Source organism: Melanostigma gelatinosum (genome assembly GCF_949748355.1).
Source record: "Melanostigma gelatinosum genome assembly, chromosome: 1".
NCBI lineage: Eukaryota > Metazoa > Chordata > Actinopteri > Perciformes > Zoarcidae > Melanostigma > Melanostigma gelatinosum.
In genome coordinates this window covers 27,838,886-27,864,290 of record NC_136634.1, presented here as the reverse complement: position 1 = coordinate 27,864,290, position 25,405 = coordinate 27,838,886, and the positions used below count along the sequence as shown (strand labels likewise).

Here is a 25,405-nt window from a genome sequence, read left to right as displayed (position 1 = left end):
CACGTCTACGCACAGGACTGTTTAAGCTTTGCTCATGCTTGCACTTGGCACTGTAGTGTAGACCCTCCACAGATGGCACTCGAGCTATGAGCATGCACAGAGACCATCATGCTCAACGCGCTCTTCCTTACATTATTCTCCCAAACCCCGGAGCGAGTACAAACAGCCTGTAGTGTTAAGAAACAAGAAGACAACACGGTACCCGGCACAGAGCCAACATCCCACCTCCACAGTGCAGAACTGTAAAGTCATATCTCATGTTCATGGATTACTTTATTGCCTTTATACAAGCCCAGTAAAGAGATACATCGAGTATTAAATGCATAACAAAGGAACAAAGTTTGACTACTGTTATTTGGCAGGTCAAATATCAACTCAGATTTTGAAGACCTTCTGTTTCTGAAGCATTTAGAGTTGTAAAATCCTCAGACATGACGCGTTAGCATAAGTTCAGTCAGGAAGACTTTCTGTACACTCCTTTGCATTGATAATCTCTCAGTCTCTCTCCCTGTCACTACTCCATCAGCTGATTATGGGCGTTCACTTTAAATTAACAAACCAGATTCTGAACGCTTTCTTGAAGCCAATCACATCGTTGCTGTCAAACTTTAAAAGTCTTCTCCTCTCTGCTGCTGTCAGTTGTCATTTCAACATAATCAGATCTGACCCTCCTCCACCCCCGTCACCTCCAGTCAGCATCACAGTCATGCTCCTCACTCATCATCAGATTGCAGCAACTCCCTTCATCACCACCACCACCAGTATCTGGACTCCGGGGAGATTCTGCCTTATCTGACCTCAGCATCACGATCCCTCTATTATCCTACTTCAGGATCAAGTCCAACTGTCAAAGACTTTGCACGATTCACTTCTGATGCAAGTGCAATACATTACTGTTCAAATCTAATTAAGTCTCTCCTGATGAAATGTTAACAGCTTTTATCAGAAAGCTTGTTTGACAAAGTTGATGTACTTCCATGATGCTTTCATTTTCGGGTTGTCTCCACAGAGGGGAATACAATTCTTGTAAGTCATTTTGGATAAAAGAGTCAGCTTAATAGAGAGAGTACTTTATTTTCCATTACATGCCGACATCCAGTAGTTGTGGATGGCGATGGGGCTGCCAGTCGGCGCTCCAAGCAGTTAGGAGTTCAATGCCTTGCTCAATAGCACCTCGGCAGTGCCCCTTGGCTTGCTGAAGTCCCAACAGGCTGTTTTAGATTAAAAGCTATATAGCGAGTATATTGCTGCACCTTACAGTCAATAATACACTTTGTTTTGAATGTTATTTCTGGATCTGTATTTAAAAACCATATTTGTCAGACACATAGATACAATACAGTCATGAACAATAGCTTGGCCCACCCACTCATCGTAGGGGTTTTCCTCATCTTCTGTGTGTTTAAGGTTTGTTCTTCTTGCCAGGCTTGGTTAGGTTATGTAGCTAGTTCTTTTTTTCGATCCTCTGTCTGCTGCTTAGTGTTGTGTTTCTACTGCTGCATTGCATTATTTTGACTGATAGTTGAATCAGTCAAATAGAGAAAAAGGTGTTTCTAAAGTCCTTAAATCTGACTTGTCTTGACCATCAACTAAGGCATGCAGTTACTTTGCATTTATTTCCAAAAATGTTTGTTTTTTCCACTTACTGTGAGCAGAAATCGATTCATTTGTCAGCACAAAAGCAGCATGTTATTGTTGGTGTCTGTACATCTTACCTGATTTATTCTTCAGCCATTGCGGTTCCTGGATAACTTTAGTTTTCATCCACTTGATTGGAACAATCCATTCATAGCTGCAGGACAAACAATGGTTTCATTTCATCTACATATAGATTCTTCTTCTTTTCTTTTCTTTGCCTTTCAAAAACTGGACTCTATCACCTTTCATCATAATGATATTCAAATGAAAAATGATTAGGAATTTATGAGTCGAAAAAAAGTCTCAGTTCCATAATTGTTTTGTGACAATACTAGAATTTATAATAGTATTGAAGATAGCAGTACTACTATAAATGTAGTGGTAATACTAGTTTAGTAATATAAGCAGGAGTAGCAGCGAAGTATAGCAAATTGAGTTGAGTCCTATACTGCAGATGTAATGGTATATAGCAGCAAGAAAACGACAAGAAATACATAATTCATTGGTCAAGTGGAAGGGAAGTATGGAAGAAAGGCAGTGCACATACTTGAAGGGAGATACAGCAGTGACCTCCGAGTCTGGATCCAAGAGAAAGTGCTGCTGGGACACAACCCCAGTCGTGGTATTTATGGTAACCACAGGAAAGCCCATCTGCAGGATCCACGTGCTCATGATATTTTGGACAGTGTTAGGAAGTTGAGTGCCATTAGCAATGACAGCCTGTGGAAGCAGACAAACAAGAAGAAATGAAGTAACAGCCAGCAGAAGGTTTGCAGGTACTTATCCTTTTGGTTAACACATTAGCTTAATATTCAAAACTTGAAAGTCCATAGAGATGAACATACCATCTGCAGATGATTCAATAGGTCTGTGTAGTTTGCATTCCCAAATGCAAATTCACCCAGATAGGTCTGCAGGTTGGACAGAGAAAAAAATGTGTTATTTTTACTTTGGTGTCGTTTCTAACTGAAAGCTTTGCTGCTCACACAGCATTTCAAATTATATATATTTTTCATTCAGACAATAACCCTTTTAAGGTGAGTTGTTTGACTGAATTACAATTACTGACAGATTGATGGTTATGTTTTCAGGCCATGTTTGAGGAACATCGCCCCACTGACTGGGCTGGACCGTGGTGGTTGAAATTCTGTAATAACTTGCTTTTTCTGATTTTTTCTAAGTCATCAGATGCACACTACCATGTTTCTAATAAAAAATGTATTTGTCAAGACCATGTCTACTCAAACCCTGTCAAGGGTGCATCCAGAACAGATTATTTACTGTGTCAAACAAAAGGGGAATACGCTTCACAGTAGCATGAGGGATTCTTTCAGGTAAATATTGGATTGTACGTCTCCATGAAGTCAATACCCGTAGTCCCATTGTGAAGACTTCTTCAGTTAGGAAGTCCGACAACATCCTCAGAACAGATGCTCCCTGAGAATGAGCAAACACATTTCAAATGCTTTTAAACATCATTGAAAGATAGATTTATCTGTCAGATAAATTAAATGCATAACCTAAATTGTTTGATGTTAGGATCAGAGATGGACAAAGTGTTCTGTATGAGGTTACCTTGCTGTATGAGATAGCATCGAACAGCTCACTGATCTGTGCAGGTTTCTGGATGTCCTCTTCTTTAGAGGACAGGGGGTGAGAAGAGGCCAGAGCATCGATGGCAAACACCCTGTGGACGTCACTGAGCACGATGAGGTCTTTCTATTATCAGACAAATAAGACAGTAAGGCCAAGACTCCACCGATCAACGTCGCCATTCTTGAGGTCATGAGGTGGGAAGGAAATTCTTACCACATTCCAGTCGGGTTCAGCCTCGTGTGCTCCCAGGTACTCAACATAGGATGCAAAGCCTTCATTCAGCCACAAGTCATTCCACCACCTCAGGGTCACCAGATTACCAAACCACTAATGGTACAGCAAAGAGAAAAGGTGTGAGTGCTATGCCAAGAAAGAACTGGAAACAAATAGAACATGTGTTCCCAGACCTGTAGTCTTGTGAGTTGGACTGAGTCACTATAATCCAAAAAATGAAGTTTTGAAAACTTGTCTGGTGAGTTGGCTTCGTTAATCAGAGTTTCTGACTATTTGATTGAGATGTTCTCATGCCACGTTTGAAGAAAATCATTCCAACGAATGGTGGATCACAGTGCTGGTTGTAATTCCTTTGTAGCTTGCCTTTTCTGAATTCAGCTTCAGCTATTTTGCTAATTGAGAATCAATTTGTCAAGAACTGGATCCGTTATGCAAGATTCAATAGACATTGTGAAGTGATACAGTTTCCAGTGTTAAATGCAAACCATGTGAGCCAGTTCATGAGCGATGATGGTCGCGATCCTTTGCTTGTTGGAGTTGGAGGAGTACTCTTCATCGTAGAGCAGTGCCGTCTCTCTGTATGTGATCAGACCCCAGTTCTCCATGGCTCCAGCATTAAAGTCTGGTAGAGCTATCTGATCTGCATTGTACAATATATTATTAGTGGTTGATTACCTGTGGAGTTAATGCTTTTAAGTTGACTAAGTAAGCTCTAACTGCCCCGGTGTTTAAACATGTGATCTGGAGGGAGGATTTCCCAGAATTAGAAATGTGGAACAATGTAACAAAATGAGGGAATGAACTGTATGAGTTGGACAACAAAGATTGGATGATAACAGATTATTACTGTCATGAAAGACTGTATAACATTCAAGTTATCAAGTTCTATCTCTTAATAATTGATTCTGTATGTAATCTTCTCAATCTTCTTGCCAAAGCCCTGAATTCAATGTCAAAACTGAAAGGCAAAATCAATCCTTGAAATAAGCACATACGTCTTTGCATCGAGACAAAAGAACAGATGAAGCGATAGCATTTGATATGGTGCTCGGAATGACTGGCACTGCTGTTTTATTGGAAGTGGCAGCCAATGGCTACAAATAGAGGTTTTTGAGGTTGACCACAAAAACGCACACAATGATACTGAAGATGATTGCATTCACTACTGACCACTGAGGAAGTGGTACAGTTAAATCATATTTGGATTCGATGTCACATTGACGAAGACCTTGGTAGGTGTACTATGCATACGTAATACAGCAAAAACTAAAAAGGGTCCAGAAAACAAATTTGACAGCATACATTTAACAAAGTTACATGAAAAAAGAGGATATTGCTCATTGCCTGATATCATCATGTGTGGTGGACATACCGGACTTTGGCAGAGGGTAGCTGGTATTGTAATACTTCTCAAAGAACTTAAGGATGGGTCCAGTTTTGTTAAGGGCATACTCTCCTTGACCAGCAGCAATAGCAGGCTTCCTGGCGAAGATGCGAATCTAAAACCACATCACATAATACACACAATAAAACATATTAGCCAGTCTCATTATGCACATTGTTGTTAGTTTGAATGTACCGGTCACCTCATTGATTGCATAAGATCAACAATACTGTTGGGAACTAAATGGAGCGTGTTTGGGTTATCAGCATTTAAGAAACTGAATTCTTGACATCAATAGAATTATTAATGTATGTAACAATTATTAATGATTATTAATAACAACGGGGCACCACCCTGCGAACAGGGACCAATAACCAAACGATAAAACTAAGTCTCATAATTAGTGGTCACTCATAATGTCAATAGTCGGGTGCGACTACACATTCAGTGACAGTGAAGGGTTAAGTTCGTACACAAGGCTACTACATACAGTTTCATTACGCACATATGCACAAGTAATCACAGACGACTGCTCCTTAAAGTATAACAGAGTTTATTAAATCAAAATAGAAAATGATCAAATCAATTAATATTGCAACCAACAAACGTTATCACACAATCTTATATGCCTAATACCTAAAGTCAAATGAATAAAATGGATGAGGATGTGTGTGTGTGTGTGTGTGAGCAAATAGGGGGGGGGGGAACGAGGGAACAGCTCAGCGACGTGTGACGTAGTTAGGACGTGGTGACGTCTCTCATGCGTGCGACCCAAAATGGTGGTTAGCCAACAGGCGACCCGGCGTCTACATGTGGTGGCTGTTCAGCACGTAGCTAGATTAGCTCAAAGCTATATGTGTGTGTGAGGCACTCGAGGGCACGGGGTTACCCAAGGGCTGCTGACTGTGTGTGCAGGTTAGTGAGAGAGAGGGAGCGAAGAGAGAGAGAGAGAGGAGGGGGGTCATGGATCAAACTCTGTGTGCGGTCCGCGTTGTAGTGAGAATGGAGAGCGCTGGCCGTATCGTACACAAAGTGCCGCTGTCGGTAGAACTGCCGGCAGTTATGTACGATAGCCGAGATTCCACATGTCACTCACAGAGCTGATTTAATGAGGAGAGAATATCACACGGAGTGTGATAAAACAAATGAAAATAAATCCCAAATAAAACAGATCTTTATCACTGCGGTGAGATGAGAGCATTGTTTCCTATCACCCCGAAACTCGGTCGGCGAGACGAAGGTCTGGCCACCATAGGTTCAGTCTTTCAGTGATAATACACAAACTCCCATTCACTAGCAGTGACGGATCTAAATGCAGGCAGTTATAGCAGGCAATACACAATATAGCGGGGGTCCGTGGTCCGCGTTGTTTGCGCGATGGCGCGGTGTAACAAGACAGTGATTTAACCCAACAGGATGCGGGAGTAATAACACATAAATGAATACGCTATGCTAAGCTATGCTAAGCTATGCTAAGCTAAGCCCAGATGCAATGAATCTTACTGTGAGAAGCTTCGTTCGATAGGGCTCGTTCCCGTGATGGGAATCGATCAGTCCTCGAGTGTTGACTCTGGAGCGCGGCTCTCGGAGCGGGCGCAGACTGTGAGTAGCTCGGACCTCAGGAGTCGGTCGCAGCCTGTAGCGTGGCTCGCTCTGGAGTGGACGCAGGCTCGGCGGACATCGGCGCGGCGTTGAGCTGGCGCGGATGCAGGCTCGGCTGGGCACTGGCGCGGATGCAGGTCTCGGCTGGCATCGGCGCGGCGTTTGAGCTGGCGTGGATGCAGGCCTCCTCACTGCAGAGGGGAGGCCTGTGGGTTAACGTCGGTGGGGTACGTCGTTCGTACCCCCCGGTAATCATCGGCTGACGAAGGGGGTTCGTCCTTGTCTTCCTGCCGGAGGAATTGATGAGGCCTGTGGGTTAACGTCGGGTGAGGTAACGTCGTTTCGTTCCTCCCGGAAATCATCGGCGGAGAGAGGAGGTTCGTCCTTGTCTTCCTGCCGGAGGGTTTGATGAGGCCTGTGGGTTAACGTCAGGTGAGGTAACGTTGTTTCGTTCCTCCCGGAAATCATCGGCGGAGAGAGGAGGTTTGTCCTTGTCTTCCTGCCGGAGGGTTTGATGAGGCCTGTGGTCCTCATGGCCTTCCGTCGTCAGCGTGGTGCTGGGGGTGGGGGAGAGACGAGCCCGATGCATCTTTTGTTCCAGGACGAAGTCCAGAGGGAAGAGAGCGTTTGCGTGCCTCCTTCTACCCCGGAGGGATTGGTGGAAAAAGCAATGAGGTGTGAGCTGCAGGCAGTTTTGTAGGACAGTGGTTGAACCACAGGGGTCCTGGTGCTGTCTTCGCTCTCGGCCAATGAGATTGCAGCGGTGCATTCAGGTGACTTCAGGAACCATAGTTTTGGGGGGGGGGGGGGGGGGGGGGGAGAAATTCACACCCTAGTGTGAAATTCCTTCAGAGGAGGTTTGCTCTCATCAAACCACAATCAGGATGAAACCTTTGCTTGCAAAAGCGAAGGCCTGATTCTCTTTGTTCACAGCACATGTTGCAGCCATATGGTCAGACCCCAACAATACTATCTGACTGAGGCCCCTGTCTGCAAGGTCTTCAACTCCCACCTGCGACACAATTTTTTGATGGATTCAGGGGGAAGCTGGGGTTATGGAATCCGAGTGCGCCAAGCGGCTGCTAGGAGATGTGCTCGGAAGGTTGTTGGTGCCTGCTGCGGCGGCAACCTAAGAACCTGATAGTGGACACCAGTGGTGAAGAAGGCCATCAAGCTGAAGAAAGAGGCCTTTAGGGCTGGGCTGGCCCCTGGGTCTCCAGAAGCAGCAGACGTACTGGTTTGCCAGAAGGTCTGCAACTGCAGCAGTGGCCAGAGCAAAAACCCGGGTGTGGGAGGAGTCTGGGGAGAATATGGGGAAGGACTTTTGGTTGGCCTCATGGAAATTCTGGCAAACCATAAGCCGACTCAGAATGGGAGAACTGCGGACCCGGACAGGGGACATTTTTGGGTTGTGGAAAGCGCTTTGGGGAACTCCTGACCCCAAACAATAATGTCCAGACTTTGAACCTGAAATGCTGAATGCTCTGGACATTGTTACGCTCTGTTGGCTGAAAAGCCCCTTCATTGTCACATGGAGGTCTGGTACAGTGTCTGTCAGACTTGGGGGGGGGTTCCCATTTTTAAAAAGGTGGGCTGGAGAGTTGCTGCAGTGATCGGGATATTACACTGCTCATGTTACTAATTAATGGAGACCAACTATTAGGGTGCAACAAATACAATTTATCTTCCAGTTTCCTAAAAAATCTCTGAGCAACATCTGGAATATTGGTGGTCTATTGAGAACAAACATTTTAAATCGATAACTAGTCCAGGAAAAATGATCTAACATGATACTGTTGTGGTATTGTGCAGATCACGCAGAACATGATCATTTAGGTAAAAGTCAAAGTTAAAGTCACTTACCAAAACTCCATCGACGGTATTATTGATGAAGGCAAAGTCACTGACAATGAACGCCAACAGGTAGGTGGACATTTTCTCAGTTGGCTCAAAAATTGTCTTCTGCACATTGTGACCCTCAATGGGGAAATAGCTTGAGTCTGTAGGAGAGAACTTAAATTGAATAGGCCAACATGTTTATTACTTTATTCATTTTGAATCACTTCAACTTAGTTTGAATTTCTTTTTTCCTATAACATGTCCCTCTAACACACCCTGCTGTCCACAGTCTTAGACCACCCTGAGAATTATGTTATATCCACAAACAAAAGGTCCAGCATTGTCCTTCTCATATATTCGATTGATATTGTCAGAAATTGTTAAAACAATCCTGTCCAAAAACTATTGCAGTGCAACTTACCTTTCACTTCGCCATTGGACAAGGCTACAGTTCCATGGTCGTGGATCAACGTGATGTAGAAAATAGCTTTCATAGCTGGCTCGTCAAAACAGGGAAAAGCCTTCCTGGCATCTGTTGGCTGCATCTGAGTAGTAGCAACAACCCTGACAGGAGATGAACAAATGAAATTTGATGTTTAAAGAAACAAACCAACATCCAAATGACGCTCCAGCCTAAATTCAGTCAGGAAAACTACGGGCTTAGGCATGCAAGAGTATAGTTTATTTCTCATACATCTGCCATTCACTTCTCGCTCATGCTCACTCATCATTTCGGGGCTGTCAATTATGATACCAGCTGTTTAGATCAGCTGGTCCCCTCTGTCCAATAGCACAACGAAACAATTCAATGGTTAGCCTGTCATCTTGCTGCTATCTCTTTTTAAATATGATTGTCTCTCTACCTTTACTGTTGGGACCATGTGGTCTGAACAAAGGGACCTACATATGCCTACAGGATAGTCAGCAGCCTGATTTGAGTTAAGATTCACACTAACCCCAGTGGGACATGAAGTCCCACCTACGTGTGAATTTTCATCCAAAACTGGACACTGAGAGCTCATAACTTCTATCAGAATCATAATCAGAATCAGAAACCGTTTATTGCCATTGTATGTTGAACATACAAGGAATTTGACATGACGGGAGGTGCATAACATTTAACAACAATCAACAACAATCAACAATGCAAAGTAGAAACTAATTCAATTTACAGAAAATATAAGATAAAGTAAAATATAAATAAAGTGAAATATAAATAAAGTGGAAGATAAAATAAAGTGAAGTCGAGTGCACAAGCGGACAGGTAACAGGACTATAAACCAGTGAGATGAAGTGTAGTGTGAAAGTGTCCAGTGTGATAGAAGGGATGTGCGGGGGAGTGACCGATGGGAAATTGTCCTGGGGATGACAGAGTCAGTGGGGGTCCCGGGCTCTGTTAATGAGCCCGACTGCCGACGTGAAGAAACTGTTCATGTGTCGTGAGGTCTTGGTCCTGATGGACCTCAGCCTCCTACCAGATGGAAGGGGCACAAACAGTTTATGTCCAGGGTGGGAGGGGTCGGCTACAATCCTTCAAAACCGACGCAATAGTGGTACGAGTGTCATAGCTGGAAGAGTATGAGCACTGAACAAACTGCGGTATTTGATGCATAGGGGGGAGAATGTGTTGACACACTACACAGGATAAAACAGTAAAAATCTATTGTCACGCACAAAGTCTATTGTTGTTTCCGATCCCACCCAGCGCTCTACGACTGCTGGCTGATATTATGAAGTCTGAACCCAACGTAAATGGATGTAGTAAGTTCTAATATGACAGATACTTGACAGGCTACTCCTCTAAAAGAGCAATCCAATGTCTTGCGTGAGAACTTCTTGTTGGTCATTGCTGGTTAGTGCATGTTCCAAAACTTCTCAGGCTCACTTTTATCCAAGTCATGTGTATCATCTGACACCAAATACATACTTTTTTACGCCATCCTCCATGTATTCACTTCTGTAGAAGCCTCCCAGGTCATCAGCCAGCTCTCCGGTAAATTGTGTGACGAGGTGGTACCTGTGGCCCTTACTCAGTTTACCATCCAGCTGTAGGACCAGGTACTGAGTCACATTCTGGAGCCAGGAGTACTTGATTGAGGGAGCTTTGACCCCACTATTGACTGACGTGAGCATCGCTAAGTGGTCATTCTCCAACTTGGTGTAGTTCAGCTTATTGGAGTGGATAAGAATCAGGTCAGTCTCCTCAGCACACTCAAACTCCACGCTGGAATCACCTAAAACAGCATGAAATAACGTTAACTGTGATCAGCAGTAATGAAAAGCCAAACTCAAAACTATAATTCAAATTTTCAAGTTGTTGGAAATTGGAAAATCAGAATCCAAGCTTTAATTTCTTAATATCATCTTTGAGGGCAATTTGGGTCACTCTGAAGAGTTTCCAACCTTTTCAGCCTCGTGACTCATCAAAACAAAGTCATGTCCACTCGGAACCCCTCAGCACTAGTTGCATGTAAGTGAGTTGGTTATGAGTTGTTTTATTTGAAAATGCATCAAAATCTCAAAGAGCTAAAAGATATCCAGTAATTTACAAAGAAAGAACAAAGCTTAGAGGAAAGTTTTTAATGCTTTCTTATCCTGTTGGATCCTGTTGATTGTGCTTCGCCTCAGAAACAATGACCCCCGCATATCAATCCACAATAAAGCTGTTGTCACTTTCCAGTGAAAACCATCTCCAAATATGCTGATTTTGACTTTTTTGAAGGTTTTCTTTTTGGGTTGAGACAATTCTTCTACTTCTTGAGCTAAACGATTGAAAACCTCGAACAGAAACACACAAAGCTGGAAAACAGGAATGCCTTTTCTCAGTTCATGACAAGTTGATGTTTACAGGACAGCAACACTAAAGTATATATATATATATATATATATATATATATATATATTTATCAGTAAAGCTGTACTTATATATATATATATATATATATATATATATATATATATATATATATATATATATATATATATACTGTATATACACTAATGCCCGCACAGTGTAATCCACTGCTCTTTCTAAGATCAAGATTGAACGGTCAAGCTGAAAGGGAGTTTTGTATTCTATGCTTTCCTTTTAAAATGGACATCGAGAGAGGCAGGGTCTAAATATGTTGTTAAAAGTGGTGTGAAACAACCTTGATCCAATCCATTTAGAAGTTTGTGAGTCTAGTTGATATTGTCTAAGCCCAAATGTAAAGCCTGTGTACATGTAAACACCATTATTTAGGATGTTTAAACCTCTCTACACGCTTATCCAGCAAGCAGAGGCTGTTTCTTCTTCTTCTTCGTGTCTTTTCTTTCACATGTACCCTCTTAAAGCTGTGACATATCGGTCTTATATAAGTCTTTATATTCTTCCAACCACTTAATGGACTTCACATAAATAGCTCACATACAATGTGCTGGTCATCATTCACTGTTAAAGCCGGGGACCAAACCGCCGATCTTCTGATTATGTAAGACGACCGGCCCTACCTGCCCAGCGACAGTAGTCCATCGGTCTTTATTGCCATCCCTTTTCCTCTCAAAGCAATGCCTTCAACCTCCTACTGGTCTTAATCCTTGTTGACTGAGGAAATCTAGACAAACTAATTTGTATGAAGAACGTGATTTCCCTTCAGAGGATCAGAGATGGGTAAAACACCTTACCAGTAAAGATGTAGAGTCCAGTTGTCACATTTTCAGTCAGACGCGGCCACAAGGTGACATTGTAGTGGTCCGGCACCAGGATCTTGGGCAGCCGATACTTGTCCCAAGGCTCATTGGACGGGGACGGTGTGACAGGGGGGTTGGATGTTGATCCTCCATCCGTTGGCGAGACCTGATTCTTATTTTTTGCCTTTTCCTGTGAGTAGACAACAGATAGAGCGATGATCACAGCCAGGGCCGCTGCACACAGGATGATAGCCACTATCCCAACAGCTTTACTGATAAAGAAGCCTTTCCCCATGTTGTCTGCCTGTACTGGAGCCCTACACTGTCACAGTTCATGTAAGGGTGGAAGGTGTAACCTTTATATGTAGCCACACTCAACCAGGTGATGCATTAACAGAGGGATCGTAAATAGCAGCCTCACCTTGTCATGGCAAAATTGGTTCCGTCAGATATCTTGACACTGATAATTACTGAATTTTACTCTTAACTTCTTAAAAATAAAAGCTCAGAAATGCAAGTGTATAAGCAAAGATAAGGTTTTCAGAGGAAGAACTAGAATATCTCGTCATGTGTTCACGGAGTTCTTCTAAAATGCACTTTCTTCAATAGTTTGACATTTTGGGAAATACAGTTAGCCGAGAGTTAAACGAGGAAATTAATACCACGCTCATGCCTGTATGTAAAATATGTAGCGGTCAGCTTAGCTTAGCACCAAACGTGTTTCTGCGACGATGTTTGTAATACGGTCGATTTACAGGTCAAGTAGAGAAGGGGCACCTGATCAGAGTGGGGAGTTATAGTTATTTCCCTTAATTTAACCAGAGAAGTCAATTGAGAACCAGTTCTCATTTACAATGATGACCTGGCCAAGAAGGCAGCAACAGGAGGCAACAGGAGGCAAGTCACACGTATGATCAGCTGCTGCAACAGGCTGCTGATCTCTATGACAAATAAATACTGGTTCAATAATTGCGTCGTTTTTAGCTCAAAGTTTGTCTTGTTTTTAATTTGTCTCATAATTATAATAATAACGTCGTTCCCTTCATCCTCCGTAATCTCCCAGTGTTTATCTCATGTTCCATTCTGTAGTTAGGCTTTAACAGAGAGGCAGTTTTCCGTAATCCGACCATTGTATGAATGTTGTTTTATGGTAGCTATAAAGCTTTCATAACGAACAGGAAGGGGAGAGGACTTATGACAGATGAGATCCATTTGCAGCTCTCAACCATATTTTCTTGCACAGCGGTATCACCGCACAGACGGAAGTGTGTATCTGCTCACGGATCAGAGACTTGTGCTCGTGACAGTGCAAGATGTAAAAGTGGCATCTCCTCCTCGGCGGAACTGTAATGTTGGCTAGCTCAGTTGTGCTAGGTGAGTTAGCAGCATCAAGTATAGATGTCCTTCTGCGCAGTAATATGCTTGCTGGGTGTAGTTCAGGAGGAGTCATTTAGTTCCTACATGAAACTGTTCACAAGGTCAGAGGATTATCTTGAGTAACCGACTTATGATTTCTAGAAAGAGACTTCACTGTTGAGTTTTTAAATGTATTTCTTTGGCGCTTTGAGCCCGACCGCCTATAGTGCCATCTAGTCCCATTATGTTGGAGAGAAGGGAGACGTCTCTATGATATCTCCAACACTTGGCATCTCACATCAAAACTCTCTAGATTGCTAAATAGCACTGCAGGCAAAATATGTAGTTTTGAGTTTGGGTTGAAATGTCCCTTTAATAATGTGCTGATGTATTTAACCCGTAAGAACCCAAACCAATGATATGGGTTATAAAAGGGACCACATGAAACACACTTCTGAAAATATTTTCTAAATCCTGTCACATATATGTCACAATGGGCGTTTACATATAAATGTATTCCTCATTTGAAAATCCATCAACTTTGCCTTTTTTTTCTCAGTAACAAAGTTATGCTTTTTATTTCCATTTCCACAACACATATCAAAATGATAATGTTTCTCGTTCGGTTTAACCAAATGTCTTGAATTCAACAACATATTTTAATTTTTTTTAAATGTAATCAGCTAAATCAATTAAGCAGCTCATTCATATTTTTGTTAGTGTGACAAATATGTCAAATAGTTTTTTCTGAGACAATAACTTAAAAACCCGATGTGACGTATCTGTCACAGCAATATTTTCATAACGTTTTGTATATAAATGAGTTGGATGAACATGGTTAGAACGGTTCAGATGTATTGTAGGACATGTGAAAGCATTAGAATTGTTAAATGTGTTGAAACTTACCTTTAGCAACAAAAACAAGCTTTTTTGAAATGAGCTAGTTCTGTCAAATCTGCTGACCAGCCGGGCAGCCATTTTGGAAGTGATGGCAAGGGTACCTAAACGAACTCTGTCACATGACCTCACCACGACGTTCCCTGTGTGTCACATTGGGACTCCAAGAGTTCAAATCAAGGATAACTTTCCAGGATATTAAAAGTGTCACTGTGGGTCCTTATAGAGATATAGGCCTATACCGCTGATGTGGGAGCATTCAGTAACATTACAAAAGTCTTCACCCAGCCCAGCAATCAGAAGGAAGTGACTGATGGGGCTGTTAAAACAACGTTTTCCTAAAATAAAATGAATTGATTTCACCATACAATAGCTCCAGAAAGGGAAATAACAACAACAACAACAACATAAAGCTACTGTTGCATAATCAGTCTCTCTCTTTACAACAATGGAGAACAAGCAGGCTAAGAAACCAAACTACAGTCATGTGGTCTGTCTGTCTATCAAGTCACCAAGCCACAGAGTCACATGTCGATGACATCATCATCCCTCTTCATGTTACTCTGGTTTGTGAAACCAGAGATTTTCTACCACCTTCACAGCACTGTAAAACCCTAAAATAGATATCATCTGGCTTTTACTGTGGTGACAGCGAGGAGCACACCGGGGTCACCTGCAGTTCATTGTCCTGTTCAGGCTCTCAGGAACAATGAATGCACAAGCTACCATGTGCAGCATTTCCTTAGACGTGAGGAAAATGTGGACATTCTCAACGTTCTATAAAACTAAGAATGCACAAGGACAGATGTTAAAAGGTTTCTCCCCCATGACTCACTCTCCTTTGAGATAGACTGCATAACATCCTACCGAGAACACTATGTTCACTGCTTCAGAGGGTTTTAATAGTTTTACAAGTTGTGAAGGAAACATGATATGAAGCCGGCGTTTGCAATAGAATCCAGTAAGTGAGCTGGAATCGACAGGGTTACAATAAAAAGGTCTATAAAAGATCACCTTGGCTATTCTAATACCATCTGTGGCCTTGTTCTTTTTATCTGTGGTCTGATAAAACTAAAAGCATCAGTGACTTTGATCGTCAGGTCACAGTCCAAATGAGACACTAAATTAATTGCGTAGGAGTTTGCTTTATTTGTTACCATGAGGTGTTGAGATTGCAGAGTATTGGACAAACTGAAATGTGGACCTGATGAGGACACTAGATGAACAGTCAGGGGATCACCACAGTCATTACAGTAGAACTTAAGAACCATGAGCAGCTGAGCTACATTTAAGGTCAATTTATCCAATAGACTCAAAACCACAACTGTCACTATTGGCTGACTATTTTCAGTGGCATTCATGGTTATGTGAGAACATGTCATCCAATGAGAATAGGACCATGTCTGGGTAGAAGAGGAATATATCTGGGTAGAAGAGGAATAGATCTGGGTAGTAGAGGAATAGATCTGGGTAGAAGATGAATCGATCTGGGTAGAAGAGGAATAGATCTGGGTAGAAGAGGAATAGATCTGGGTAGTAGAGGAATAGATCTGGGTAGTTGAGGAATAGATCTGGGTAGAAGAGGAATATATCTGGGTAGTAGAGGAATATATCTGGGTAGAAGAGGAATATATCTGGGTAGAAGAGGAATCGATCTGGGTAGTAGAGGAATAGATCTGGGTAGAAGATGAATCGATCTGGGTAGAAGAGGAATAGATCTGGGTAGAAGAGGAATAGATCTGGGTAGTAGAGGAATAGATCTGGGTAGTTGAGGAATAGATCTGGGTAGAAGATGAATATATCTGGGTAGTAGAGGAATAGATCTGGGTAGAAGAGGAATATATCTGGGTAGAAGAGGAATAGATCTGGGTAGTAGAGGAATAGATCTGGGTAGAAGATGAATCGATCTGGGTAGAAGAGGAATAGATCTGGGTAGAAGAGGAATAGATCTGGGTAGTAGAGGAATAGATCTGGGTAGTTGAGGAATAGATCTGGGTAGAAGAGGAATATATCTGGGTAGTAGAGGAATATATCTGGGTAGAAGAGGAATATATCTGGGTAGAAGAGGAATCGATCTGGGTAGTAGAGGAATAGATCTGGGTAGAAGATGAATCGATCTGGGTAGAAGAGGAATAGATCTGGGTAGAAGAGGAATAGATCTGGGTAGTAGAGGAATATATCTGGGTAGTTGAGGAATAGATCTGGGTATAAGATGAATATATCTGGGTAGTAGAGGAATAGATCTGGGTAGAAGAGGAATATATCTGGGTAGTAGAGGAATATATCTGGGTAGAAGAGGAATAGATCTGGGTAGAAGAGGAATAGATCTGGGTAGAGGATGAATAGATCTGGGTAGAATAGGAATAGATCTGGGTAGTAGAGGAATAGATCTGGGTAGAAGAGGAATAGATCTGGGTAGAGGAGGACCGGAGTAGAATAGGGTAACGAGTGCAGCCAGCACTATATTCTGTATATAAGTGTAACGGGTGTGGTATGGACCCAGAAGCAGTACGACGGCCACACGGAATAGTTGGAACGATACTTTATTCCAGGCTGAACGCACAACAAGCAAACAGTTTTGTCCATGCATTTATCTTCAGCAGACTGGACTACTGCAACGGTGTGTTTACAGGTCTCTGTAACAAGTCTGTCAGAAAGCTGCAGCTGATTCAGAACGCTGCAGCTCGAGTCCTCACTAAGACCAGGAGGGTGGATCACATCACTCCAGTTCTGAGGTCTTTGGTCTAGCTTCCTGTCAACAAAGAATTGACTTTAAAATCCTCTGGTTTCTAAAGCACTGAATGGTTTAGGGCCAAAATACATCTCTGATCTGCTGCTACCTTATGAACCTTCCCGACCCCTCAGGTCATCTGGGACCGGTCTACTTCCTGTTCCCAGAGTCAGAACTAAACATGGAGAAGCAGCGTTCAGTTGTTCTGCTCCACATATCTGGAACAAAGTCCAGAAAGCTGCAGGTCTGCTGAGACCCTCAGCTCATTTACATCAAGACTGAAGACTTTTCTGTTTGCTGCTGCCTTTAATTAAACCAGGTTCAAGGAGATTAATACTTTCTGCATTTTACTACTGTATTTTATTTCGTACACTGCTTTCTCATGTTTTAATGAATGTTTTTAATGTTTTAATGAATGTTCTTAATTAATTGTTTTTAAATCTCTTTTTATTTTGCCTTGTGTTTTGATGCTTTTAATGGTTTGATGTGAAGCACCTTGAATTACCTTGTTGTTGAAATGTGCGACACTAATAAACTTGCCTTGCCTTCTTTGGGATTTATTCTCTACTATTAAGTTACACACGGTTGAGAACTTCTGCTTTAGCCTATTTGAAACTATTAGAACGGATTTTTCCGCCAAACGTGAAGGCAGCATGCTGGTCACCATAGAAACAGGACGCCATGAGGCAGCAGAGCCGCATTTGTCTCTTCAGGACTCTTCTCCTCTTGTCGCAGGAGTTACTGTTGACGCTGACTGCATCGGGGTGAACCACAACCACGAACAGCAGCGGGACACGAAGAGGAGGAAGATGCCGCTGTTAGTAACAGACTACTCGTGGACACAGACGGACTCCACGGTCTGCCTCAGTGTTCCACTCAAAGGAGCGAGAGTGAGTAAAGTGGACATCCTGTCCACGGACGAATACCTGAAGGTAAGGTTACAGGAAGTAAGGTTCGGTACCTTTCATGCTAGCTGACAGCAACACACGTCGTGCTTCTTTACTCTACTACGGTGTTGTAACTCACAGGGGCGTTTCCAGGATGTGAGGACATTCGGGGCTTAGACCGGCCCCTGTGCGTGTGTGTGTGTGTGTGTGTGTGTGTGTGTGGGGGGGGGGGGGTAAACCAGCTCTATTTTGATGCTCTTTTATGCACTCTGGCACTTAATCACACCACATATATCTTAATCATTGGGAAAATGAGATGGATACCTCAAAAACTGTAGTATAATTATCAACTGTGTTTTAGATTGAGTAGAAACAGAATACTTCACAACTGCTATCACATATAGTGACTTGAGTTAGTCAGAGTTATATTGACACATTTGTGTTTACAACTGTGTCCCTTAAGGGGCGGGGCTTAATTAAGTCAAATCAGAAGTTAAAAAGACAGCAAAACATGTCCAAACCTTTCCAACACACCACAAGCATTACATGAAGACAAGCAGACTAACACGTAGCAGACATCAGCACCAGGCAGCACAGTCTCAGACAAGCTCATAATACAAGCAGCAAGACAAACACGCCGAACAGAACCAGTGCAGCAAGAGGACACCCGGGATTTCAACCACATTATACGCACGCAAACATCTGCAGATGACATACACCACCTCCTCGGGCCGGCGGCGGTAGATGGGAGCTCGTAGGCTGTGTTACCACGCTGCGTGGTGTCAAGTGATATACAGCAACATAACCCGTCATGCTGTTGAGACACCATGTTCTGATGTCTCTTAGCTTCGTGAGCACGAGAAAGTGACATCAACAGGACGTTTGACACACAGGGATTTGATGGAATTTAAAGGACATTTTAAATCTGTTTAAAATACAATTATTATTTTTTTAAATGCATTGATACTATGCTTGGGAATGTCGACACACTATTGTGGAAAAAAAGATTGCAATAGTAATAAATATGTATAGTCTTGCACAGCCCAAACTCATACACTGATGGCATGGGGCTACAAGCTGCCACCTGCCCATCAGGACTGAACCAACTCACACTCCCACTCGTCCAGACACCGATGGTGAGCTGTTGGACACATAGACGAGGACTGGAGGAGTCGGAGTTGGGGATCGAACGGCAGATCTACCTGCCGCACCTGTAACTGCTTTTGCTTAAGTAGAGATCTGAGTATTTCCTCCACTACTGTAAGTTAACATTAGTTTATTGAAATTTTGAAAGTGCTGAAACGTAGCCTACTTCATATTATCAATCATAAAACATAGGCTCACTTCTTAGTCTAAACTGCAGTCTCAGGTGACCTCAAATGGAGAAAACATGATGACGTGTTGTACGAGGAGGTGCAGTGGAGTAAAGGCATCTCTTCACTGGTTCACTGGTGCCCCACCACATGCAACTGGTGCCGCTGCCTCTCAGACAGCCGGAGTCCACTTCACGGCTGTATTTTATAATGTGTAATGTTTGGTGTTTCTCCCCAAACAGTAAATAATGTTTTCCACGTTATTTTCTGCACAGGTGCATTACCCGCCATATCTGTTCGAAGCCTTCCTCTGTGAACCCGTTGATGACGACAGAAGCACAGCAAAGGTTGGAGACGGAGTCGCAGTTTTCAGTTTGCCAAAGAGGACCAATAAAGTGTGGGAGCATCTGATGAGGACAACAAGTAAGAGCATCTCGCTGACCGTGTAGTCATTTCACGTACCAGAGACTCACACGTTCTCAGAAGACCTTTTATAACCTGTGATGCTGCCACTGCCTGCCCGCTGACTCCTCACTACTCTGAACCTTTCGGGGCAGCTAGTGCTAACACAGCTAAGTGCACTCACAGCTCATGGAACGACCACGAGTTGCTGCTGTATACCTCGCTGCAGCTCAGCTGTTGCTAGGTGGGCCGACAGCTTGGTGGGTTGACGTTAGTATTTGAAGAGATCGTATGGTGCGTCTTCTTTGTTTCTTATAATGTGAGCATACATCGGCTCTCTTCTTTAGTTTGGATGGCGTGTGTTTGAGGACGCCTTACAGCCCATTGTGGTCCAGACACTAATGAATACAACCCACATTAGACGAGTGTTGGTTGTGTTCATTCAATCCTACAATACAGCAGTGGTTTCTGATGTACACACAAATACTATTGTTTCTAATAAAAGGAATAGAAATCCAATAATGTATGTCTTTAAAAGGAGTTTCATCAAAAGATATTTGGCTGTCGTTACATTTATATACAAACTGTTGTACAGATGCTGTCCTGTGTGAACTTCTCTGTTTGGGCTTTCTAGACTCTCTGACGTCGCTCGATTCACAAATGTGTTTGAGACTGAAATGACCACATATTAATATCATCTCTACCAGGGACGAGCCGGCACCTGTGGCTTCATTTAGCTTTCTGACACACTGACTACATGTTCATGCACAATCATATCTTTTCCAAATATGACAATATTCTGAATTTGATACGGGGTCATGAGACAGCATATTCTGTTTGGATATGCTGAATGGAGCTTTAAACGATTCTGCCATTATGCAGTGATGCACACTGCTGTTTCTGAGTATTTAGTCAGGGGTGTCTAAACAGAGAGGTACACAGACAGACAGATGGACAGAGAGACAGACAGACAGATGGACATAGAGACAGACAGACAGATGGACGGACATAAGTAGAGAGACAGAAAGACAGAGAGACAGACAGACAGAGCGACAGACAGACAGATGGACGGACATAAGTAGAGAAACAGCGAGACAGAGAGACAGACAGACAGAGCGACAGACAGACAGATGGACGGACATAAGTAGAGAGACAGAGAGACAGAGAGACAGAGCGACAGACAGACAGATGGACATAGAGACAGACAGACAGACAGATGGACGGACATAAGTAGAGAAACAGCGAGACAGAGAGACAGACAGACAGAGCGACAGACAAACAGATGGACGGACATAAGTAGAGAGACAGCGAGACAGAGAGACAGACAGACAGAGCGACAGACAGACAGATGGACATAGAGACAGACAGACAGACAGATGGACGGACATAAGTAGAGAAACAGCGAGACAGAGAGACAGACAGACAGAGCGACAGACAGACAGATGGACGGACATAAGTAGAGAGACAGCGAGACAGAGAGACAGACAGACAGAGCGACAGGCAGACAGATGGACGGACATAAGTAGAGAGACAGAGAGACAGAGAGACAGGCAGGCAGACAAGGACCAAGACCTCACACCACAAGAACAGTTCCTTCAGTTGTGCAGTTGGGTTCATCAACAAAGCCGGGACCACTGACTGACTCCGACATGTCCTACTGTTACACACCCTGTCTACATTCAAATGCACTTTCCACTTGTATAATACATTTGTTTTAACGTACTGTTATCTGTTTGTTTGTTTGTTTGCCATATTTTATTGTACATTTTAATATTTTTCTATTTTTTAAATTATGTCTCGATTATTGATGATTGTTCAGTGTATATTCTTATGCACCGATCACCAAGTCAACTCCTTATGTGTGTAACGTCCTTGGCAATAAATGTTTCTGATTCTGATTTGAAGTCTATTCAATATTTAGCCAGAGATCATCAGATTTTAAGTCTCCAATAGCATCCATAAAATGAATCCACCAACATACTGCATATGTTTCAGATGATACAGAAAAGAAGGAGGTCAGAGAGAGGGCTCTGTTGAACTACCAGGAGAAGCTTTCTGCACAGTCCACGTCCAAGGCCAAGAAAGAGCATGCAGAGAAGAAGTATGCGCTGCAGAAAATGATGAAGGTAACAAACTCCGTGACACCATGAATCACATCACCAAGGGTCCACGATGACCGTTGGAAATCTGCTGCGGAATCTAGAAGCACTTATTCATGGTGTGTTCTACCTGATCTCAGCTTGAAGAGGAGAAAAGAGACAGTATCCAGAAAACCAAGGACGAAGAGCGAGAGAGAACCACAGCAGAGCTGGCAGCATGGCAACTGAGACAGAAAGACAACGCAGAGCAAGAAGAACAACTCAAGCTCCACAGAGTCAGAGACCGTCCAAGCAAACGGGGAAATGGATGTTCAGCTGTCAGGCTGGGTAAGGCTTTCCCTGAGTGATCCCATCTGCTCCCACAAGCTGCTCTTTGCACTTTTAATGAACACATTCCTGCATTTAGATCAAAGAGGCGACAGTGAAGGAAAGAGCAAGAGAACACCAGAGGACCTGCCAGAGGACCTGCCTGCTCCGAGACTCGCTGGAAACATTCAAGTCACATTCACTCCGCGACTCTTTCCAACAGCCCTCAGAGAATCCAGAGTGCCAGAGGAGGAACAGGTGAGGAGTGAGAAGTTCTGACCTCCTTTCTGTCATTTGCAGGGTTTCCCTCGTCGTTAAACAGCAGTGAGCATAATGTAGAGATTCCTCTGTGCTGTACTCAACGTGCCGGCATTCACACATTCACACATTCACACACAGCGTTCAGGGTCTAAACATTCACACATTCACACAGTCACACATTCACACACAGCCTTCAGGATCTAAACATTCACACATTCACACACAGCCGTCAGGATCTAAACATTCACACATTCACACACAGCGTTCAGGGTCTAAACATCCACACATTCACACACAGCCTTCAGGATCTACACATTCACACATTCACACACAGCCTTCAGGATCTAAACATTCACACATTCACACACAGCGTTCAGGGTCTAAACATTCACACATTCACACACAGCCTTCAGGATCTAAACATTCACACATTCACACACAGCGTTCAGGATCTAAACATTCACACATTCACACACAGCCTTCAGGATCTAAACATTCACACATTCACACACAGCCTTCAGGATCTAAACATTCACACATTCACACACAGCGTTCAGGGTCTAAACATTCACACATTCACACACAGCCTTCAGGATCTAAACATTCACACATTCACACACAGCCTTCAGGATCTAAACATTCACACATTCACACACAGCCTTCAGGATCTAAACATTCACACATTCACACACAGCCTTCAGGATCTAAACATTCACACATTCACACACAGCCTTCAGGATCTACACATTCACACATTCACACACAGCGTTCAGGGTCTAAACATTCACACATTCACACACAGCGTTCAGGATCTACACATTCACACATTCACACACAGCCTTCAGGATCTACACATTCACACATTCACACACAGCGTTCAGGATCTAAACATTCACACATTCACTCACAGCCTTCAGGATCTAAACATTCACATTCACACACAGCCTTCAGGATCTAAACATTCACACATTCACACACAGCGTTCAGGATCTAAACATTCACACATTCACTCACAGCCTTCAGGATCTAAACATTCACACATTCACACATTCACAGACAGCCTTCAGGATCTACACATTCACATTCACACACAGCCTTAAGGATCTACACATTCACACATTCACTCACAGCCTTCAGGATCTAAATATTCACATTCACACACAGCCTTCAGGATCTACACATTCACACATTCACACACAGCCTTCAGGATCTAAACATTCACACAGTCACACATTCACACACAGCCTTCAGGATCTAAACATTCACACATTCACACACAGCCTTCAGGATCTACACATTCACACATTCACACACAGCCTTCAGGATCTAAACATTCACACATTCACACATTCACACACAGCCTTCAGGGTCTAAACATTCACACACAGCCTTCAGGATCTACACATTCACACATTCACACACCAATGACACAGCCTGTGGGATCTATTTGTGGCTCGGTGTCTTACCAGAGGACACTTGGACACGCGGACTGGAGGAGCCGGGGATCGAACCGCCGATCTTTCGTTTCGTGGACGAGCCGCTGAGCTTTCCAATGTCCCTTTAAATGTGCATGTGGCACTTATTCACTTCAATGACACAGTAAATCATTTCAATGCATTATTAACCTCTGGACTCCAATAGCTTTTATGTGTTCAATGTTCAGAACATATCCCACATATTCTGAACACATTGGAGGTGAAACTGAATCAGTACCAGACACCAGAGGTCCTGTCGGTACAAGGACTGTGTCTTTACTTCGACTTATACTGAAATGTTCTGATCACAGTTGTTGCGAGGAACCGTCCGCTGGATATCGCTTCCAAGTCCTACGCCCTTGATTATCTCTTTCATTGAAATGTCACAGTCAGCGACAATTCCTGTATCGTATGCCTTTAAATATGAAACATTCCCAGAAGATAACGTTCCTCGAATCAAAGTTATATGTAGAGCTTGAATGCACCGTATGCTTTTTGAGTGGAATTACAATTGAACCAACAGTGGCTCAAGAAACAAGCTGAAGCCAGGCGTGCAGTGAACGCAGACGTTGACGAGCTGGAGGACCTGAAGGAGGAGGAGAGGAACCCTGACTGGCTCAAGGACAAAGGGGAGTAAGTGAGGTCTATTTCACAGCATGTGTTGTTGTGAACCACGGGATCACTAACTCGACTCTTTCCTTCAGCAAGTGTTTTGTGACTGGGGACCACCAGGGGGCAGTGAACGCCTACAGCCTGGCTCTCAGGCTCAACAGAAGGATCCCAGCTCTGTACTCAAACAGGGCGGCCTGCCATCTGAAGCTAAAGCATCTTCACAAGGCCATCGAGGACTCCTCTACGGTCGGTACTATCCCGGTGCTTCACATTGTGCTCATCTGTACTCGACTGCATGTGGCAGAGTCCGTTGAGGTCGAGCTGCACTGCACATGTTGCTGTCTTGAAACTGTACAAGGAGAGAAGCTAAGTAATTCCACCACTGCAGCCTCTGCACCGCCGATACACTTCTTCAGATTGGACACATGTTGAGTGGTTGTCATGTTGAGTTTGATCATGTTGAGTTTGATCATGTTGAGTTGGATCATGTTGAACAGTCCCTGTTATCAGTCGGATTTAGTTTCTACCAGCTTGAGTTCTTTGTACTTTACTTGGCGAATCATTGAGACAGTAAAGCTGCATTAAGTCATTCTGTACAGTAGGAATAAACATCTGCACACATTTCTCTGCAGGCGCTTGATCTGTTGACTCCACCAGTTGCTGCCAATGCAGCTGCCAGAGCTAGAGCCAATGTCCGCCGAGGATCTGCTTTCTGCCAGCTGCAGCTCTATGCAGAAGGTCTGACAGGCCACAGGGACACTGTGACTGTACATCTTTGAACTTCATGTCTTGGTTTTAATGATACACACACAGTTTTTGTATTGTGTTTAAAGACATAGAGTAAAGTAACAAGACATGAAGCATGTCTTTTCACAATGATAAGTGAATGGCTGAACCTGCTCTGTGCTGTCAGCTGACCCACCTGTGGCGTGTTTCCTCAGGCCTACAGGACTACCAAGCTGCTCTACAGACTGACCCTCACAACAAAGCACTGCAGGCGGACACACAGAGCATCAGAGACATTATTCAAGGCACTGCAGCGACTCTGGAGACGCAGTGAAGCACAGCCTACTGTGCATATAGTGTACGGCTGTTTACTGTCTG

The 25,405-nt window shown here is 43.3% G+C and overlaps 2 protein-coding genes across 3 annotated transcripts in view; one reads left to right on the top strand and one right to left on the bottom strand.

Moving 5' to 3' along the window:
• The window catches only part of LOC306777572 (aminopeptidase N-like), a gene marked incomplete at its 5' end in the record, with an annotated part of 24,437 nt that extends 12,180 nt beyond the window's left edge, over positions 1–12,257 (bottom strand). Inside the window, 12 exons of the mRNA XM_079268735.1 lie at positions 1,716–1,792; positions 2,186–2,358; positions 2,484–2,549; positions 3,010–3,075; positions 3,214–3,357; positions 3,448–3,561; positions 3,954–4,108; positions 4,841–4,967; positions 8,318–8,454; positions 8,715–8,857; positions 10,221–10,527; positions 11,957–12,257. Of these exons, the coding sequence (XP_079124861.1) occupies positions 1,716–1,792; positions 2,186–2,358; positions 2,484–2,549; positions 3,010–3,075; positions 3,214–3,357; positions 3,448–3,561; positions 3,954–4,108; positions 4,841–4,967; positions 8,318–8,454; positions 8,715–8,857; positions 10,221–10,527; positions 11,957–12,257 (1,810 nt within the window). The remainder of the gene's footprint in view (positions 1–1,715; positions 1,793–2,185; positions 2,359–2,483; positions 2,550–3,009; positions 3,076–3,213; positions 3,358–3,447; positions 3,562–3,953; positions 4,109–4,840; positions 4,968–8,317; positions 8,455–8,714; positions 8,858–10,220; positions 10,528–11,956) is intronic.
• LOC306777583 (dynein axonemal assembly factor 4-like) overlaps positions 1–25,405 on the top strand; it is a 26,921-nt gene extending 1,516 nt beyond the window's left edge. Inside the window, exons 2-10 of one of the 2 annotated variants that reach the window (XM_079268745.1) lie at positions 17,682–17,878; positions 19,422–19,569; positions 21,544–21,674; positions 21,788–21,974; positions 22,054–22,211; positions 24,213–24,322; positions 24,394–24,547; positions 24,934–25,039; positions 25,243–25,405. In XM_079268745.1, the coding sequence (XP_079124871.1) occupies positions 17,756–17,878; positions 19,422–19,569; positions 21,544–21,674; positions 21,788–21,974; positions 22,054–22,211; positions 24,213–24,322; positions 24,394–24,547; positions 24,934–25,039; positions 25,243–25,361 (1,236 nt within the window). In that variant the 5' untranslated portion in view covers positions 17,682–17,755 and the 3' untranslated portion in view covers positions 25,362–25,405. The remainder of the gene's footprint in view (positions 1–17,681; positions 17,879–19,421; positions 19,570–21,543; positions 21,675–21,787; positions 21,975–22,053; positions 22,212–24,212; positions 24,323–24,393; positions 24,548–24,933; positions 25,040–25,242) is intronic. The other variant, XM_079268746.1, reaches the window with a different exon arrangement.